Source organism: Manis javanica, chromosome 17 (assembly GCF_040802235.1).
Source record: "Manis javanica isolate MJ-LG chromosome 17, MJ_LKY, whole genome shotgun sequence".
Classification (NCBI taxonomy): Eukaryota; Metazoa; Chordata; class Mammalia; order Pholidota; family Manidae; genus Manis; species Manis javanica.
In genome coordinates, this window is record NC_133172.1 from 12046082 (window position 1) to 12066222 (window position 20141).

Sequence of the window (20141 nt, forward strand, 5' to 3'; positions counted from 1 at the left end):
AGATTTGATGCAATCCCTATCAAATTACCAACAACATTCTTCAATGAACTGGAACAAATAGTTTAAAAATTCATATGGAAACACCAAACACCCCAAATAGCCAAAGCAATCCTGAGAAGGAAGAATAAAGTGGAGGGGATCTCGCTCCCCAACTTCAAGCTCTACTACAAAGCCACAGTAATCAAGACAATTTGGTACTGGCACAGGAACAGAGACACAGACCAGTGGAACAGAATAGAGACTCCAGACATTAACCCAAATATATATGGTCAATTAATATATGATGAAGGAGCCATGGACATACAATGGGGAAATGACAGTCTCTTCAACAGATGGTGCTGGCAAAACTGGACAGCTACATGTAAGAGAATGAAACTGGATCACTGTCTAACCCCATACACAAAAGTAAATTCAAAATGGATCAAAGACCTGAATGTAAGTCATGAAACCATAAAACTCCTAGAAAAAACATAGGCAAAAATCTCTTGGACATAAACATGAGTGACTTCTTCATGAACGTATCTCCCCGGGCAAGGGAAACAAAAGCAAAAATGAACAAGTGGGAATATATCAAGCTGAAAAGCTTCTCTACAGCAAAGACACCATCAATAGAACAAAAAGGTACCCTACAGCATGGGAGAATATATTCATAAATGACAGATCCGATAAAGGCTTGACATCCAAAATATATAAAGAGCTCATGCACATCAACAAACAAAAAGCAAATAATCCAATTAAAAAATGGGCAGAGGAGCTGAACAGATAGTTCTCCAAAGAAGAAATTCAGATGGCCAACAGACACATGAAAAGATGCTCCACATCGCTAGTCATCAGAGAAATGCAAATTAAAACCACAATGGGATATCACCTCACACCAGTAAGGATCGCCACTATCCAAAAGACAAACAACAACAAATGTTGGCGAGGTTGTGGAGAAAGGGGAACCCTCCTACACTGCTGGTAGGAATGTAAATTAGTTCAACCATTGTGGAAAGCAGTATGGAGGTTCCTCAAAATGCTCAAAATAGAAATATCATTTGACCCAGGAATTCCACTTCTAGGAATTTACCCTAAGAATGCAGGAGCCCAGTTTGAAAAAGACAGATGTACCCCTATGTTTATCACAGCACTATTTACAATAGCCAAGAAATGGAGGCAACCTAAGTGTCCATCAGTAGATGAATGGCTAAAGAAGATGTGGTACATATACACAATGGAATATTATTCAACCATAAGAAGAAAACAAACCCTACCATTTGCAACAACATGGATGGAGCTAGAGGGTATTATGCTCAGTGAAATAAGCCAGGCAGAGAAAGACAAATACCAAATGATTTCACTCATATGTGGGGTATAAGAACAAAGGAAAACTGAAGGAACAAAACAGCAGCAGAATCACAGAACCCAAGAATGGACTAATAGTTACCAAAGGGAAAGGGACTGGGGAGGATGGGTGGGAAGGGAGGGACAAGGGTGGGGAAAAAGAAAGGGGGCATTACGATTAGCATGTATAATGTAGGTGGGGGGCATGGGGAGGGCTGTGCAACACAGTGAAGACAAGTAGTGATTCTACAGCATCTTACTATGCTGATGGACAATGACTGTAATGGGGTTTGTGGGGGGGACTTGGTGAAGGGGGGAGCCTAGTAAACATAATGTTCTTCATGTAATTGTAGATTAATGATAACAAAATAAAAATAAATAAATAAAGAGGAAAAAGAACAAGCTACAGAACAATGTGTATGACATGCTACTCTTTGTGAAGGAAAAAGTGGGAACATGCTTGTATATACATAGACATTTCTGGAAGGATATGGCCCCTGGGAAAAAAATGGGAGACTAGAAAGGGAAAGGGACTGATTTTTTATCCCTTACTCCCACATACTCTTTGAATTCTACTTTAAATAGGTTTGTATTAATTTCTGTTCTTCTCCCAGTGTAATGAATTTTTTAAATTTAAAAATTTTAATGCTAAATATTAAAATTTTTGAGTTTGATATTTAAATGTAGATGGAAATGCAAATGGTCAAGAAGAACTAAAGCACTCTTAAAGAAGATCATGAAAACTGGAGGATTTACCCTGGCAGACATTAACACTTCATTGAAAAAGTATGGTGTTTAAGACAATGTGGTATCAGAGCAAAAACAGACACACTGACAGCAGAATCAAGAGCTTGGAAATCCACACATAAATGGACAGTTGACTTATGACAAATGTACAACTGTGGTGAAGGGGAAAAGAATGACTATTTTAATAAACAGTGCTAATCCATTAAACATCCACATGGAAAAAATATATTTTGACCCCCTGCCTCACATGACACATAGAAATCAATTCAGGGTGCACTGTAGATCTAAACATACAAGGTAAAATGATTACATTTTTAGAAAACAGGAGACTATCTTCATGACCTTGAAATTCTAAAAGCATTAATCATAACAGAAAAGAAAAAGTGGACTTCAACAAAATTAAAAACGTTTTCATCAAAAGATACCATTGAGAAGGAAAAGGCAAGCCACGAGTAGGAGAAGACATCTGACAAAGGACTTGAATCCAGACTATATACGGAACTTAACAGATCAATAAAAAGGTCATACATCCCAATTTCTTTTAAATAGGAAAAGATTTCAACAGGGACTTCCTAAAAGATTTCCAAATAGCCAATAAACCCCAAAAGGTGGTCACTGGCCCTGACCATCAGAGAAATAATGAAAATGAAAACCACAATATGGTTGGAATGGGGGAGGGTCACAGGTGCCAGGCGCCAGGCTGCCATGAAGACTGAGTAACATAAGCAAAGGGTTTGGCACAGGGCTGAGTGTTCACCATGATGGTCATTATTTTATCAAGAAAGCAAGACCCGGAGAGGGGGAGGGATGCATATGCGGTCAGCATGCCTTCCAGGCTCCTTTCCCAAGCAATCCTCCGGCAGCCCTGCAAGGTGCAATTAGGAGACTCATTTTACAGAAGGATTAGAAACTGGAGTTAGAACACCTTAAGTGGGAGGAGGCAAAGCCAGGGAGGGGGAGGGAGGTATGTCTGACCCCAGAGTCACCGAAGAGCAGGATGAGACATCACAGCCTGATGAAGGGAATCGTGGGGACCAATGAGTGTCCTGAGAAAGCACTCCGGGAGGGGAGGCCCCTCCGACTCTCATCTCCCTTGGCCTTCGCTTGCACCTCCGCTTCCTCCCGGGGCCTCCCTCAGTCTTTGCGCCAACCATCCCCCATTTCAGCTCCAGACCAGTGAGCCCCGCCCAGGGACAGGTAGCTCCCATCCCAGCCGATCTCAGACCTCTGCCTGCCCCCCTCATTTGGCTCAGTCCATCAGGCCCCACACCTGGGAGCTGCCCCTTCTTGCTCAACCCTCCCCAATGTACAGGATAAGCATGACTGAGTCCTTCGAGGCCCTTCCCCACCTGCCGCTCCACAGCCTCTGGGCCACCTCTGTCACCACTCCTCTGTGCTTGCTAGGCCTTGGGGACAGAGTAGGGAGTAAGACAAGTCCTGACTCACCTTGCCCCAGCCACCCAGTTTGACTCATATCTGAATCCCTAAGTGTCTGACACACAAGTGCCCAGAAACACAAGTCAGAAAATGTTGGTAATCAGATAGGCATGTCTACCAATGTCATTGCCCGTGTCCAGTCTGGCAAATGCTTCCTGAGTCCCCTGCTCCTGTGTGGCTTCTTCCTGGGATGCCCTCCCTCCCTGTGCACCCAACTTCTACACAGCCTCTAAAGCTATGTCTAATGCCACCTCATCCATGAAGCCTTCCTTAAACTTTCTAAAGTTGAGTCAGTCCCTCCTTTGCGCAGGGGTCCCTTATGACCCTGTGCTGGAAGGACTACGTCCAGGTGTGTCTCCTCCATCAGACTGGGATCCCCTCCTCGAGTGCCACCCAAGAGCAGGGAAATCACAAGACCACCTATGACTATTTCTGTGTCATATTTGTGTAAAGCCTGGAGCACAACAGCTTCAGTAAGTATTTGTGGAACAAATGAATCCATCAAAAGAAGAATGATCATCAGGACGCAAATGGCATTGGCTTGTGGGCTTTGGGAAGAAGGGGAGACAAGTGGAGAAAGAGATTCAGAGCCCCCAAGGTCATGGCTCAGTCGCCCTGACTGCTGCCTCTGTGCCCCACCTAGGACGCCCACTTCTTCCCCTCCCAGGAAGCCTCTGAGACTGACCACAATCCCCCACACATGGAGGTGCAACTTCTCCCAGCCAGCCTGACCTGTGGCCTTCAGGGTCCTCAGTAAGGCTATTACGAAGGGTCTGGCTTCCTACAGGCCATCTGTCCCTCCCTGGTAGTAATTCCCTAGGGACTGAGGGAACAGCTCTGCACCATGCTGCTTTAGGGTGAGTCTGATACCCTGTGGAACCTGCAGCAATCCTCTCAACCTTAGTGCTCACAGTTCAGCCCAGCTCGCTGTTACTGAGGGGCTCCCATAGACAAATGATGCCAGCAGGCCAGGGACTTGGTGCAGTGAAAAGCATGGCTGCCTGGCGTGCCCCGCCTCCAGGCCCAGCTGCTCTGGGCAGCCTCCTGCTCACCAGGGCCTGTGGGTCACCCCTCCCTGACCTCCCAGAAACCCACCATGCCTGGTAGAGGCAGCAGGGTGCAGGGGAGAGGGCACTGACTTGGAGCATGTCACTCAGCTCCATCAGGGACTTGCCCTGTGACCTGTTTCCTAACCTTCAAAATGAGGAAAACAAGATGAACTTCACAGAGCAACTAAGAAATTTAAACACTGAGGCCCGAAAAGGGCTGAGCACAATGCCTGATGCAGAATGGGAGGGCGTACGAGATAAATATTCCTTGACAAGGCTCCCTGGTCTCTGATCTGGTAAAATGCAGGAGCAGCACCCCAGGGCTAACGGATGATGCCCTTGGCTGGTGCTCAAAGATGACAGGACTAAATATTCAGAGCACAGTGGTTAAGACTTGGGCTCTGGAGCCTCAGAATGTGGCTTCTGTCCTGGCTTAGCCGTGCTTGTACTGTGTGACCCGGGGCAAACTGCTTCACCTCTCTGAGCCCTGGTTTCCACATCTTCAAGATGGATACTAAACAAGTTGGCACGTGGTAACATACTCAGTTGGCAAGTGTGATTATGATATACAGGGACCTGCCATGGGCCTGACATGTGCGAGGCACCCTGACTGAACTGCCTCATGGAATCCTCCTAACCCCGGTCATTCCCATTCCCACTGTGCGACAGCAGACTGGCAGAGCCTGGCACTGGACCTGGCTCTGATGGCAGAATCTGTGCCCTCTCTAGCTCCCACAGCAATTAGGTTGGTGGCACCATGGTCACAGTCAGGAGTTGCGGGGTGTGTGAGTCACAACCCCCACTGGTCTGTGTGCTTACGAGCCAAGGCATCCCTCCTCTTCACTAGGACTGTGCTGGGGCACCACTTGGGAAAAGCCCTTTCACCTATGGCCCACCCACTGCAAAGGACACTCACCAAGATGGTCGTGACCACTAGAGTCTTGTTGGCCAGTGTCTGAGAAAGGTTGATGTCCAGGGTGGTGGCGTTCATGGCCAGGGTCCGGTTAGAGTACCATACCCCGATCTGGGGCAGAAAGGGTGCTGTCAGTGCAGGCCAAGCCTGAGGATGTGTCAGCCCACTGGGCCTGCCCCCACCCTGTCACGGCTCTGGTGTCACCCTGGGCCTGCTCACCTCACGGTGGCCCTGCCGGGACTTCTCTAGGATGCGCAGAGTGTAGTTGGTCCTCTGCCCTTTGCTGTTGAACTCGACCCGCCCAGTCAGCCCGTCATACTCTACCTAGCAGGGCGGGAGGCGGGCAGAGGGAAGGGTGGCAGAGAGGGGGCCCAGAGAGATGGGTGGGAGAGACCCAGGGGAGGGGAGACAGAGATGGAGGGGACAAGAGAGAGGGAAAGAGACCAGGAAGGACCACACAGCACACCACCAAAAGAAGGGAGATAGAATAAAGCAGCAGTGGGCAGAGGAAGACCAGAAGAGGCCCATAGATAGCAGAAGGGGGTGGGTGGGTGAGGTTGAAGGTGAGGGGAGAGGGCAGAGGGGCCGCAGGGTGGACACAGTGAGTGCCCCCGCCTGAGGTGGGCTGTCCTGACCCCTCTGCCCGGCCCAATCCCAGCTCACCATGCGCAGATAGTTCATGAGGCTGGTCCCATGGGGCCAAATGTTGGCTGATGTACAGGCCAGTGGCTTCACACCAATCTCCTGGCTGCGGTTCAGCTCCCGGACGGCACTCACTACCACATGCACGGCGTCAAACATCAGGGCAGCCGATAGCTGTGGTTAGGGGAACAGAGGTGGCGCAGGATGAGAAAGAGGCAGCATAGCCAGGGAAGCCCTGAAGCCCCTCTGGTACTACCCCAAGACCTCAGACAACTCCTCTCTTTCCATGCAGGTCAGTGGTGAAACGGTCTCTGGGTGTCTTTTCCGGGGAACGTGGGCAACACTGGGACAGATGTGCATGCTCTCTGTGCTTTTGTGGGAACAGCTCTTCCTGAAGGCACACAGCCATGTGTCTGCTTAGGAAAGGGCACACCTGGGAGAGTTTACCTGGACAGCGAGCTGTGTCACCCCCACGGGGGGATGTTTGTGGGCCTGAGGTTGTGCCTGGGAATCTGTGTCTGTGTGGTTGATGCAGGCTGGGGAGGATGGCCACAGCCCATCTCAGTGTGCCTGGGGCAGGTTTACGTGGGTGGGACTGGATGAATGTACCCATTGGTCCATACACAGCATGGGTGTGGGGTCTAGGAGGCAGGAGAGCATAATGGCTGTGAGCCTGGGCCTGGGAGGCAGGCAGCTCCAAGCTGGTGGCCCAGCTCTCATATTTCCTATAAAGGGCCAAGTCCCCACCTCTCTCTAAACTTTAGTTCCCTGCCCTGTAAAATGGGGATCATCAAAATCTCTGCCTCCAAGTGCTAGTATGGGGACCAAGCGAGGTAATGCATGTAATGCAGAGCACAAAACAGCACCCAGCATACAGCAAGCGCTCAACACCTATTGGCCAGAGCTGTGATTGAGGACAGGGTGTCTGCATGTGTGCGCTTGAGAGTGTCCTAGCTGGGTTGGTGTGAAGGTGAGTATCTGTGCAGTGTAGGCAAGTGTAGGGGTGCGTACGAATGTGCCTCTGTCCGTGTATGGGTGTGAGGACCCTGCATGCACGCCTCCAGCTGCAAAGCCCGATGTCTATATGTATTTCTGAGCACATAGGGGTGTCACAGTATCTTAGTATATGATTAGATGTCTGTGAACAAATACACATAAATATTCATTTTTTGTATGTTTGCATTTATTCAACATATATTATCAGACACCTACTCTGAGCCAGGCTGTTTCAGATGCTGGAGATACAATGGTGAACCAGACAAACAGAAACCCCTGCCCTCATGGAACTTACAATCTATATATCTGTATCTGAATCTAAGCAAGATAGGCTTAGATGAGGCTAAATAGTGGGGAGTTCTCCATTTTTTAAATAGGGGGACCAAGGTTGGTGTTATAACCAAGGGGATATTTGAGCAATCACTTGGCAATGAGGAAGCAAGTCACTGGTTCTTTCAGGAAGTGCAAGTGAAGCAGCGGGGAAGAGTGAATGCAAAGGCCCTGAGGTGCGTGTATGCTGGGCAGCAGAGGCACTTGGAGCAGGTAGTGTGGCTGGGGAGGGTGGAGAAAGAAAATGGGTCAGACTTATCCCAGGGCCCACACCATGGGGCCGCGTGGCAGGTACTGGGAAACCAGGTTCTGAGCACCACCTGACCAAGGTTTGAAGGGGCCCCTGGAAGGGTCTGTGTGCCAGGGACAAGGGCACATGCTCACCGCGGGGCCCGGGTAGGTACTGGCTTCACAGTTCTCCCTCCAGGACATGTTGAGGCTGCGCACAAACTCAGGGTAGAAGGGATGCGAGGTGTTGAACATGGAGAAGCCCAGGATGTTGGAAGAGTCCTCCACGATCCCATCCAGGTGCAGGATGGGGAAGTCCTGGGACCAAGAAGTGGGGGTGAGGCCTGCGGCTAGGTGCCACGTGAGGCAGATGCTGTGGGAGGGAAGTGGGGGCCAGAGGGGCTGGAGAGGTACGCACCATGGTGGTGAGGATGTACTTGTAAAACGCTGAGGTCATGCCCAACTCCGAGGCCTGGAGAACGTGGAGAGGCAAAGAGTTGGTGTGAGAGGCAGAGACCCATAAGCAGACATGAGAGAAGACAGAGAGGAGAGAGATTTAGAGCCAGCCCTGGCCAGAAGACACCATGGAAAACACAGTAAGAGACACCACAGACAGAGACAGATGGAAGGAGGAGATGCATGGGGGCAGGGGGAGACCATGGTGCCTCAAGTGGGATGAAGACTTTGTTGGAGAGAATGGCACCCCCAAGTGCCTGTGTCCCTCTTTAAGGCACTTAGAAGACTGCCTTCTGGAGACCAACAGGCAAAGGGACACCTGGAAATGGGACAGGAGTGGAGGGCAACCTCAACCTCAATCTTAACCCTGGCTGCCCCAAAGCCAAGTTTGGGCTGCCAATGTACAGGGCTCAGCCTGCTCAGCAGACAGATAAACTCCCCATACAGTCTTCAAAGGCCCTTGCAGCAAAAGGCAGCCAACTGGAACCTTAATATTCATGCCTTGAGCCTCCTTTCTCACCATCCTCGAGCAGAAAAAAGCTGGAAGAGCTCTTCCTGCCATGAGTGCCCAACCCTGATCCCCTGTGATCGTTAGAACATTAAATGGCACAGAGAGGCAGGAGCTGTTACTATGTGGTTAGAGCCCATTCCACCTTCTAGAGGATCACTCAGCTCGCACAGGAGGGGCCGGGACCCCAGCCCATGCCAGTCTGCCTCCCAAGTCCAAAATCTTTTCTCTAAGCCATCTTGCTCAGGAGCCCTATGGCTTCTGTGCACACTTCTCCCCTAAGCTATGATCAGCAATGACTTAAGGTTTTAATTTAAAGAAAGAAAGAAAAAAACCTACAGAAAAATAAATAATACAGATTAGATTATGAGGAGCAATTAAGAGCAGGGAAGCAATGATTAATGGACATGGATCGCTGGTGGACGGCATGTGCAGGCCCATAGGGGATGGTCCTGGTGCTGGCCCTGCTGGGGTGCCCTTGAGCCAGTCTGTTCTTCCTGAAACCCCAGCTTCCTCATCCACAAAATGATCATACCTGCCCTGCAGGGTGGGGTGGGAGCCCAGGTAAAGAATACATGCAGAGCGCCTCAACACAGAGCAAGATAGGCATGTAGTAAAGCTCAGAGAGCTCCCCACATGTCAGCAGCTTTACTCTGGGCCAGCCACTGTCCCAGGCATTCCCCACTGTTAACTCATCAACCCTCACATCAACCCACTGAGGCAGCAGCTATGCAGAGAGGGGAGGTGACAAGGATCCAGAATCCAATGAGGGGTGCAAATGGGAAGTGGCTGAGAGCTGAGGTTATCATGTGCATGTAGGAAACAGGTCTCCATAGCCCCATGGGCCCACTGAGGCCTGTGGGCAGGAGGTAATTTGCTCTGTCACCACATTTCTGTCCTGACCCTGTAGGGAATCAGAGACAGGGGTACCCACCTTACGGAGGATGAGGTGGGAGATGGACGCATTGGCATCAATGATGATGGTGGACACCTTGTCATCACGGATCTCCTTGAGCAGGGGTGTGGGGTCCCGGCTGTCATCCAGCATCCTCACTGACAGTGTCTCCTTGGAGATGAGAAAGCCACGCACCAACTCCTCCAATCGCAGCAGGCCTGAGGGAAGGGTTGGCATGGGTTAGAGCCCCTCCATTTGCCCAGACATGGGGAGACACTGCCTCCTTCTCCCCAGCATGGGGCAGGCAGCGAGTGGACCAGGGCATGTTCAGGAGATGGGGCAGCTGTCCACAGCACAGTTGGCTCTCTTGGTCCTGGGCCTGGGGACCGAGGCCCATGTCCTCCCAAATGAAAATCCCAACCTAGACCTCCCTGACATCCAGGCCCCCGACTTCTGCCACCTTTCTGACCCCACTGGGATGACTGACAGTGCAAAGCCACTCAGCTCTTCGTACCCAAACCACCAAATCTCGTGAGTGGGTGAACAAGCTCCAGCCTGCCAGTCACGCAGGCCAACATCCTTGCTGCCGACCTGGCCTCCTCTCCCTCTCTCACACCCACATCCAATCCACCTAGGCCCCAGTTTCAAAACACATTAGACCCCATGGCACCACACCACCATGACTGCCATGGCCCCATTACTTTTCTTCTGTCATCTCTTGCCTGTTACCATAGCCACACCTGTCCCTGAGAATCCATCGCTGCACAGCAGCCAGAACCATGTAAAGCACGTGTCCCTCCTCTGCTCCAAACACTCTAGCGGCTTCTCACTCACTCAGCGTGAAGGCCAGAGTCCTCAGAGCCCCTAAGGCCCCACTCCATCTCCCCTTCTGGCCCGCCCACCGCCCCGTGGCCTTTGTGCTGGCTGTTCCCTCTGTGGAACACTCTGTTCCCAGATCTCCACACGGCTCCCTCCCTCTTTGCCTCCAGCACTCCTGATCCCCTTTATCCTCTTCTATTGGTCCATAGGAATTATTAATATATTACATATTATAATCATTATTGCTAGATTATATGTTATTGCTTGTTAGTGGGTTACCACATACTTATTACTCTATTGTATGTTATTACTACATCATATATCTTACTACTATATTACATGTTATATACTTATCACTGTATTATATATTGTAATTATTACTATATCACATACTTAGTACTTTATTACATATTATATACTTATCCTATGTTTTATATCATCACTACTACATCATATATTACATGTAAACTATAATCTGGTACACACCTATTACTATATTATATAACTATTACTATTATGTCACATATTATTGTTACTGTGTTATACATTATATTCTTACTGCTATGTGACATGTTAAAGGTGTCATGACCATTCAACACCCTCATCTGCGTCCATTGCCTAGCTTGTCTGTCAGAAGCAGGTCTAACGAGGCCAGGACTCCTGGCCCAGCTCTCACACTGCTATATCCCTGATACCAAGAACACTACCTGAGCCGTAGAAGGCGTTCAGCACCTTCTTCCCAGAAGTTACTGAGCACAGCCCTCTCTCTCTGCAGCCACTCACCCACAAACCCACCGCCCACTGGACATCTCCACATGAATGTCTCAAAGACACCTTGAACCCAGAGTGTGCCCCTGAAATGACTGATCTCCCTCCTTGGGCAGAACCCTGTCACCATCCATGACCCCACCTCACGACTCTCAAGTCCACCCTGGCCTCTCCACCCCACTGCCACAACCTGCACCTTAACCAGTACTGTTTCTCCTTGCCTCTCACCGGTCTCCTGCCACATCTCATGTCACTCTCCAGTCCCTTCTCCACACCGCCTCCAAGGCTCTTCCTGCACTACGCATCAGGCCATGGCCCCTTGCCCTGCCCTGTGTGGGAACCTTCCATAGCCCCCATCACCTTCAGGATAAAACCCAAGGCCCTGAGTGATCACACCTGCCGTGTCCACACTTCCTTGCTCCCACACTCTGGCCACTGGGGGAATCCTGGACCTCTCAAAGAAGCCTAGGTCCCCTGGGCCCTCTGCCACTGCCCTGCCATGCCCTTTGTTTAGAACCTGTTCCCACCAACTCTTCCCCCACCCCAACACTTCCCCACTTTCAGGTCCAGCTTAGAGTTCCTCTCTTGGGAATGCAGGCTCTGAACCCACAGCCACATCTCCTGACAGAACATGTATCACTCCACATCACCACTGCTCAGCTACTGTGCCCTTTGCTAGCTCTGGAGTTCTGTGAAGTCAGGAACACACCTACCGCTGTTCACTGCTGCACCGCCAGGGCCTGACCTTGGTGCTAGGCCCTATCTGTGGACTGTGTGGTCCAGAATCAGCCATCTGGGTTCCTCAAGGGAAGGGATGGTGGGGACGAGGAAAGCCTTTGCCTGGGGACACGCCGATGATATGGGAGACCAGATCTCTTGGGAAGGGGGATTTGGGAGAATAGAAAATAAAATATCCAGTTCTCCTCCCTCACACTCGGCCTTGGCGCAGATGAGGCTGGCTGAGGGGTAGTTGAAAGACTTGAGGATTCGGGAGACTGCCAGGCTGACGTCCTCGTTACTGGGGTACAGGCTGACAGACGCGAAGCGGAGGTACTGCAGGCGGGGCGTCTCCTCGGGACCCACCTTGATGTGGGGAATCTGGACAGAGAAGGAGCCTTTGCTTCCACCCTGCTCCCTCCTCCCCAGACTGGCCTTCCTGAGATACCCCCACCCCCACCCCCGCTGTGCCCTTCCCCTCCGCTCCCTGCTCACCTCCTTCTCCCCACAGATGTGGCTCACAGTGGAGGCAGATGCAGGGCTGGAGGAGGGCCCCAGGACAGACACAACCCCCTTGGGCAGGATCTGACACACTGCGAGGAGCGGAAGGAGATTGCAGAGTCAGGGACCTTTCTCTCTGACCCACTCCTCAGGAAACTGCCCCAGCCAGAAGCAGATCCCTGACCCTGCTCGCCCAGGACCCGGAGACCCAATCCCTGACCCCACACACCACAGAGGATAAAAGGAGGGGTACAAGAGAGAGAGACAGGGAGACAGAGAGAAACAGCAACAGAGGGACAGGTCAGGCCAAGACAGAAACAAAGGAAGGATGCAGAGGAAACACCAGGGGCTTCCTTCTGGCTGCAAATTTGTGCCCAGGTTCTCAGCCTTCATCCTTCACCAGCTTGCTAACCACACTACAAACTAGGGTCCATCAAACCCCCCATCTCCGTGAACCCACAGCCCACATCCCCTCTGTACTCTACACTCCACATACCAGTCTGCAGTTGCATTCAGTTGTTCCCCTTTCTTCTGCTTTCTTTTCCCTTAAACACTTAACACATCTCACTACTTGGAGATGGAAGCTGTTTTGCCATGAGTTGCAGGAATCTGTCTTCCTCTGTGGGTCCTTCTTTCCTCTACATTGGTTTCATTTTCAGGAATGCCCTCCCCAGCAGGTGGCTCTCTCGTGGCAGAACCCTAACTTTTCCTCAGGGAACCATGTGGATCTCAGGGTTGACTGGCACCTGATCCAGATCAGAGAACCACACTGTCTTGGCCTGTGATTGGTTTGGAAATGGGAACAGGCTTAAACCAGACCGCTGAGAACCTTCCTGAGGTCTTCTGCTACAATTACCACTGTTTGCTGAACTGGTGAGATGTAAGTTTTATGCCACTGGTCAATCTTTGCCTCGAGGGCATTCCTGAAAGTGAAGCCAACTTAGAGGAAAGCAGGACACACAGAGGAAGACAGAGAGATTTCTACAGTATTGTTTCAGTGCCTGGATCCAGCCATGCCTGAAATAATCACGGGACATCATATGAATATCTGGGTCCAACCATGCCTGAAATTAGTCCTTAGGCCTTTTTAGTGACATGAATTGATTAGTTCTCTTTCCCTTAAGGCAGCCTGAGTAGGGTTTCTACCATATCCAAACAAAAGCATCGTAACTAAATGCCTCATCTTCCTCCAAACTTGTTCCTTCTGTGCCTTCCATGTCAGGGAAGGCCTCTGCATTTGCACAGACCAAATACCTGTTAATCTTTCTTCCCATAGCCGAGGTAGTCACCAAGTCCTGTCTCTGTTTTGTCCTCAAACTTCCTCACATCTGTCCCCTTCTCTGGGACCTCTCCTCCCCTGCCCTGCTTTTAGAGCTCTTGATTCAGCATACATATACCTCCACACTACTCACCCAAACCCAGCCTCCAGATTCACCTTCTGGAAGCCCAGCTCCCTGGTCTAAACCCATTCATGGCCCCCCATGCCTGTGGATGAAGGTGGCACCTTTCAGCCTGCCAATGCAGGCCACCTCAAGCTGGTCTGTCAATCTGCCCAGCCTCCCTTCCCGGTGCCCCGTCACACTCCAGCCCAGAATCCTCTATCACCCTAAGCATGTCCTGAGTCCAGGTGATCAGAATGGGTGCAACCCCACACCCTGTTCCTTGACTCTTAATATTACCCTTCTCATTTGCCCCAGCTCCAGACTACAGGCACATGCCTGGAACAACATCTGCCTCCTCACCCTCCATACTAATTTGTGTTCTGTGCTGCACCAGTCAAAAAAATCCAGGAAACACTATATCCCATTCCCCCTCTCAGTGATTTGAAACACACATGAACTTAATAATGAAACACATATGAACATGATAAAGGCTCTGATAAGGCCTGCAAGAAAGCAACCTGTCTAAAACATGTTTCAAGGCAGCATCCCCTGAAGGTCTGCAACCCCAGCAGGTCTGTTTAAAGGACACCTACAAACACTCACTAAGTCCATTAGTATTCAACAAACACTCACACATCCCTACGATGTGGCTGGTGACACTCCACTCCACAGGGCTTACTTTGAGCAACACCACTCTTTCTACATCCTGCTCACCTTTCAGAGCTCAGCTTTAGTTTAGCCTTCTCCAGATGCCTTCACTGTCCCTGCCCCTGAGTCCCCCTGGCTTCACTGCCTGGGCCCCTCATTACTCAACTCTGGGGGTTAAGTGTCCCCAGCCAGCTATGAAGCTTATCTTTCAAATGAGACCCTCGGCTCCTTCAGGATGGGACTGGGGCTGGTGCTCTCCCCACCTCCCCACACCTAACAGCACCATATCTGAAAAGGAGAAGGCAGAGCAGACATGAAGGAAGGAACAGATGGAGTTAGAAGAAGACACGGTGAGCTGAGGAGGCTGGGAGCTGAGAGATGGACTGAAGGCCACTAGTCTGCCCTGCCTCACCCCACGCCCCATCACCCTGCTCACTGGTGTCCGTGGTCTCGTACTGGCTGTCCCGCTGCAGCTCAAAGATGTCTACTTCCACTCGGGCCTTGGCTGGGACCTCAATAATCCCGTTGATCTGCTCCCGGGCCAGGGCCAGGGCCAGACGCTCACCGCGGCCACACACTGTCTGATCATCCAGGATTGCAGCTGAGGGAACACAGAGGTTGGGGACCAGACTCCAGGGTCCTAAGAGAGGAGGGGCTGGGATCCTGAACCCCTGGGCTCTGAGGTGGGGGTGGGGGTGGGGACTAACTGTCTAGACTCCTGGTCCTAAGGTTGGAGAGAGCTGGGGGTCTGGACTGCTGCATCCAGGGGAAAGAAGGGACTGGAGGTTGCTGCTCCTTGCTGCTGAGGAAAGCTGAGGCCTGATGCCCACACTCCTGGGTCCTGAGGGACTGGCATGCATGGGTTCACAAGGAGCTCCAGGGCCTAACGGGAGGGTGTCTGAGGAGGCAGGGGCAGGGGGCTGTAGGGCCTCACCCATGCGCAGTGATGAGAGCACCTGGCAGCTGGGACTGGCAAAGGCAACAATCAGCAGCATCAGCAGCTCAGCCGGCATCTTCCTCCCCTCCTCATGGGGACGCAGCTGCCGCGGCCCCCACTCGCCACCTGTAGGGTGACCCCCAACCCATGGGGAGATTGCTGATATGGAGACCTCAGAGTCCCTTTGAAGAAATGGGGACTTTTTGGACAGAGTGGTGGCCACAGACCCCAGGACATTGTTGGTGAGCTCTGAGAAGGAGAAGGCAGAGCAGACATGAAGGAAGGAACAGATGTTCCTTGCTAGGAGCTGACAATGCTGAGGGCATTGCTCAGAAGGAAGTGCAGGCTCTGAGGAGCACCACCAGGGAGGAGCTCACAGGCACTGAGTTGGGGAGACACTGCTAGAGGACAGTCACAGCTACCAAAAAGGGAGGGAAGCATGATGCGGATCTCAGGTAAGAGTGAATTCCTGGGACCATCCCTACCCTAACAGGAAACCAGGAAGTGTTACTCCCCACCCTGTCGTGCCCCTGTCTCTGGGCAGGCAGCCATTACTAGGCAACAGAAACTGGCTGGAGAGGATGCGGTGGTTGCTAGGCAACCCCATCCCAGGCCTCACTTGCCACCTTCCTGACGTCCCTGGTTCCCACAATCCCATGGGGAGAGAGGCCTGGACATCCGGGCTCTGGAGGGGAGAGTATCTGGAAGTTAGGAAACTTGGAGAGAAAGAGAAAGATGGAGACAGAGAGACACATGCATGGAGAAACATAGATGGAAACATATGGATGGACCCAAAACATCCAAGGGGCTAAAAGAAAAAGGAGTAAAGAGAAGAAGAAAAAAACAGAGACAGAAAGAGGAAGAGAGGCTAACAGAGGGGAAATACAAAGAAACTCAGGAAAGGACAAAGAGAAATCAAGAAATAGGCAGAATATAAGGGAACAGGAAGATAAGAAGACAGAAAAACAGGGATAGAACTGGAGAGAAACAGAACAGGGTGATAAGGATGAGACTAAGAGAAAGACAGAAGAGACAGGAAGATAGGGAGATGTGCAGGAGAGAGAAAAGGGCAGGGAAAGGAGGGCAGGCAGAAAAGAGAGGCATCAAGACATAAAAGAGAAACAGAATATGATGGGAAGACAGGGTATGGAGAGAAGACATAAACCCACTTGAGAGGACACTAGAGAAAGCAGGAAGGGAGGAGGGAAAAGTGAGCAAGGCAGGACTGTGCTGTCTGCCCAGGCAGGTGGCAAACCATGGGTCCCCACCCTGCTCTGGGAAGCTGAAGATTAGGGGGAGACAGTACACCCCTGCTCCCCACAACTGCTCCATTCCCAGCAGTTGAAGATTCCTCTGGCTACCCCTGACTTCTGCAGAGTGGCCACTGGGTAGAGTCGGGTTTGGATAGATGCACAGCCAAACCTAGCCAAGGGCCCTGTCCCAAGGAAAGGGACCCTTGGGTTTCTGTGGGAATGGTTATTGTGAGGCCTGGAGTACCATGAGGTGAACCTGGGGGTCTCCCTGTACCTCACCCAATTCTCAGGGAAGGAGCTCTTGAACTGGTGAGATAGAAGAATAAAGCCGCTAGGGGAGGGCAGAGGCACAACACGCCTCAGACCATCCCTTATGGCCTGGGTCAGGGCAGCAGGAGACCCCATCAGTCCCTGCTCAACCCCTGACTCTCCTGTGACCTTGAGCAAGTCCCAGTCTTTCAGGGACTCTGGGCCAGACAGGCTGCAGGATGGGAGGTCATGCTGGCACTGAGGACTATAATTTGGATCTAAGGTGAAGGCTTGTCATGGGTGGAGGAGCAGGGAATGCTGGGAGACCTGGAAGGAGAACTCATAGGGGAAGGGGTGTGGAGGGCAGAGCCAGGAGTGAAGCAGGAGCCAGGGTGGGGAGGGTCATCCTGAGACACCAGGGGCTTCTGGGGGCAGGTCAGGTAGCAGAGACTAAAGGACAGAAAGACTGAGGAAGAGACAGGGACCAGAAAGGCAGGGGCCCACAGGTGGCAGACACAGGTGGGAACAGAAAGATGAAGTATAGGGATAGGGTTGGGGGCAACAGATGGACAAAAAGGTACAGGAAGGCACAGATAGACAGGCAGACCAGAAGGAAGTAACTGGGGCTAAAAGAAAGAGAAGCACCCACAGATATCACCTAGAAGCGAGACACCAAAGGGGACAGAGACATGATGGTGGCAGATATGAGAGAGGGGAGGCAGGGAATCAGGCAGACCTGAGCCCCACAGGCCCCGAGTCTTAGGCTACGCCAGATAAAGGTCGAAACACAGCAGCAAACTGAATAAAAGGGGCTGAGGTAGGGGCTCTGCCAGGGGAGAGTGACAGAAAAGAGGGCAAGCAAGGGATGTAGCAAAGGTGAGAAGGCAACTGGAGTGAGGGACAGGACAAAAAAATGACAACCAACAAGATTTGTGGGGAGGAAGGAAATCACAAAACTCTGAAAAGAAAGGGCCTGTTGGGAAGAGAAAGATGAGCGGAAGTATGCCAGAGCCACAGAGCTGACCTATAGAAGAAAGGGGCAAGCGGGGCAGACAACAAATTGAGACACTGACAGGAAGAGACAGATTCACAGATGAGGGGAGCAGTGAGTCAGGGAGGGAAACTGAGGTGTGGAGAAAGAGTCAGTGATCTGGAGGGGGCACTAGCAGACAAGGCAAGTGCCATACAAGGGGACCAAGTCCACACAGAGGGGCATTAACAATGGCAGGCCTTGAGGGGTGGTCAGTCCCAGAGCCTGCAAGCCCCAGGGCATGGGGAGGAACAGGACCTAAAAGGCCAGGTGGGGAACACATAATTGGGAAGGGAGGATGGGGGTGGGCAAGGCCACCAAGGAAAAGACAAAATGGACCAGGAAGCCAAGGCATAAGGGATGGAGGAGACGACCCAGAGAGGATTTGGGAAGGAAAGCAGCAAACTGAGGGAAGGAAGCCAGCCTCCAAGCCCAGAGTTGGAGCCGGAGGAGGGCAGGTGGGCAGAAGCCCAGACAGAGCAAACAACAGACAGAAGTAGACAGAGGGTGAGACCTGGTGTGGGAGATGAGTGCCAGTTTTGAGAGGGTTGGGGAAAGGGAGAGATTAACAGACTCAGCAAGGCAGGGTTGGGCTAATGGCAAAGAAGAGAGAAGTTGGACAGTCAGTGGGAGGCCCAAGAGACACATGAAATGGAGATCAAGAGCAGAAAGACACTTCCAGGAGATAGAGACCGGATGGGATGGGGCTGGGCCCGTGTCAGGCAGAGAGGATGAGGCTCAAAGGAAAGAGAAGCTGAGAGGGAGTGAGAGAGCAGAGCTGGTCACCGCGGGACCAAGGCTGGAGAAGGCAGGGGCGGAGACAATCGGGAGTCCTGGAGAAGGAGTGAGGACACAAGTAAGAGCCAGTCGGCCCCTCAGGACCCCAGCAGCTTGGTGCTGGGGTGCCAGGGTGCACTGTGCACCCAGCAGAAGGGGTGAGAAAAGGCTGGGGTGAACGGAGGCTGGAGGAGGAGGGAGCAGGCACCCTGTGGGGGAGGCAGCGGCACTGAGCCCAGCCTTCCAGGACCCAGTCTGCCCCAGCCCAACCCCCGCCCCGCAGACACTCACGGATCCTGGTGGGACGGAGGGCTGGGCTCCCTCGAGGCCGAGGAAGACAACGGGGAGATGCTCTGGTGCTGGGTGGTGGTGTGGCTGGGGTGGGGGGAGAGGGCAGTTCACAGGGCCCCCTCCCCCGCCTCCAGTGGTGGCCCCCAACTAATCCAAATCGGGGGCTCCCAGGAGCAGGGAGGAAGGACAGGTGGAAGAGGAGAGGGCAGGCCGGGTAGGGGAGGAAGGGGAAAGGAGAAAATGGAGGAGAGAAGGGGAGACAGAAGAGGGGGGAGCAAATGGAGAGGAAGGTGAAAACGGAAGGGAGGGGGCACAGGCAAAGCCGGGGGAGGGGGAAGTCGGCCCAGGAAAGGGCCCCTGCCCCCTCCCCTAGCCGGGCCGGCCTGGGGGGGCCACAGGGGGCAAGGACTGGGTGGAGACAAGGAAGCCGGCCATCAGGAGAAGTGGGGGAGGGGAGGCCTCCTGGGGGGGAGGGGGCCACCCCTTCCCCCCTCCCCCCTGGACCCTTGGCCCTGCCCCGGAGGAGGCAAGGGCCTGGGGTCCTCAAGCCCTCAGCCCCCAAGAGAAAAGCATGCTGGGGGCTGGGAGAGGCTGGGCAGTGGAGGGGCTGAGTAAGATGGGGTGCTGGAAGACACAGAGAGCTGAGAAGGGGGCAGGCGAGACAGAGGGATGAGGAGAAGGGAGAGGAGGAGGGAGGAGAGGAAGGCCGAGGAGGGTGGGGTGTCCCGGGGCGCCCAGCACAGGGCCTCGGGGGGAGGGCCTGGCCACGGACTCCGGTCCCCTGTGAGGGGCAGCCGCCGGCCCTGGTCCCCAGCTGGGCCTGCCTCCCTGCCGCCGGCCGCCACCACTGTCGACACTGCCACCGCCGCCACCTCTCCTTCTCCCCTCTGAGGCCGCCGCCTGCCGCCTGCGCTGGGTCCTGGAGCGCGGGGGGCGGGGGAAAGAGATGAGGGAGGGAGGGCGCAGGGAGGAGGGCAGGCAGGAGGAAGGCTGGAAGGCTGGCAGAAGAGGAGGGAGGGGAGTCGGAGGAGGGGGAGCCCGTATTGGTCCGGGCTGGGGGGCCACGAGGAGAATGCTGATGAGGGGAAGGCGCTGCATTGGATGGACGGCCCACCCCCGGGCCACCCCCTCCACCACACTGTGCCACCGCCCTGCCCAGGCAGCCCTTGGGCACAGGAGCCCATGGAGATGAGAGGCAGAGAGACCTGGGAGAAGGCCATAGAGCTTGGGGCAGAGGGCTATATA

At 52.8% G+C, this 20141-nt stretch overlaps 1 protein-coding gene across 4 annotated transcripts in view; it reads right to left on the reverse strand.

Annotated features, from left to right (window-relative positions):
- Positions 1-19928, reverse strand: part of GRIK5 (glutamate ionotropic receptor kainate type subunit 5) — a 53362-nt gene extending 33434 nt beyond the window's left edge. Inside the window, exons 1-11 of one of the 4 annotated variants that reach the window (XM_073226514.1) lie at positions 18897-19923; positions 15294-15422; positions 14796-14960; positions 12324-12421; positions 12044-12209; positions 9564-9742; positions 8084-8137; positions 7822-7983; positions 6133-6285; positions 5689-5793; positions 5473-5580 (exon numbers count right to left, since the gene is read on the reverse strand). In XM_073226514.1, coding sequence (XP_073082615.1) covers positions 5473-5580; positions 5689-5793; positions 6133-6285; positions 7822-7983; positions 8084-8137; positions 9564-9742; positions 12044-12209; positions 12324-12421; positions 14796-14960; positions 15294-15372 — 1269 coding nt within the window. In that variant the 5' untranslated portion in view covers positions 15373-15422; positions 18897-19923. Of the gene's footprint in view, positions 1-5472; positions 5581-5688; positions 5794-6132; positions 6286-7821; positions 7984-8083; positions 8138-9563; positions 9743-11824; positions 12023-12043; positions 12210-12323; positions 12422-14795; positions 14961-15293; positions 15423-18896 lie in introns of those variants that run through there. The other 3 variants (XM_037013901.2, XM_073226515.1, XM_073226516.1) reach the window with 3 other exon arrangements.
- Between the last annotated feature and the right edge of the window lie 213 nt (positions 19929-20141).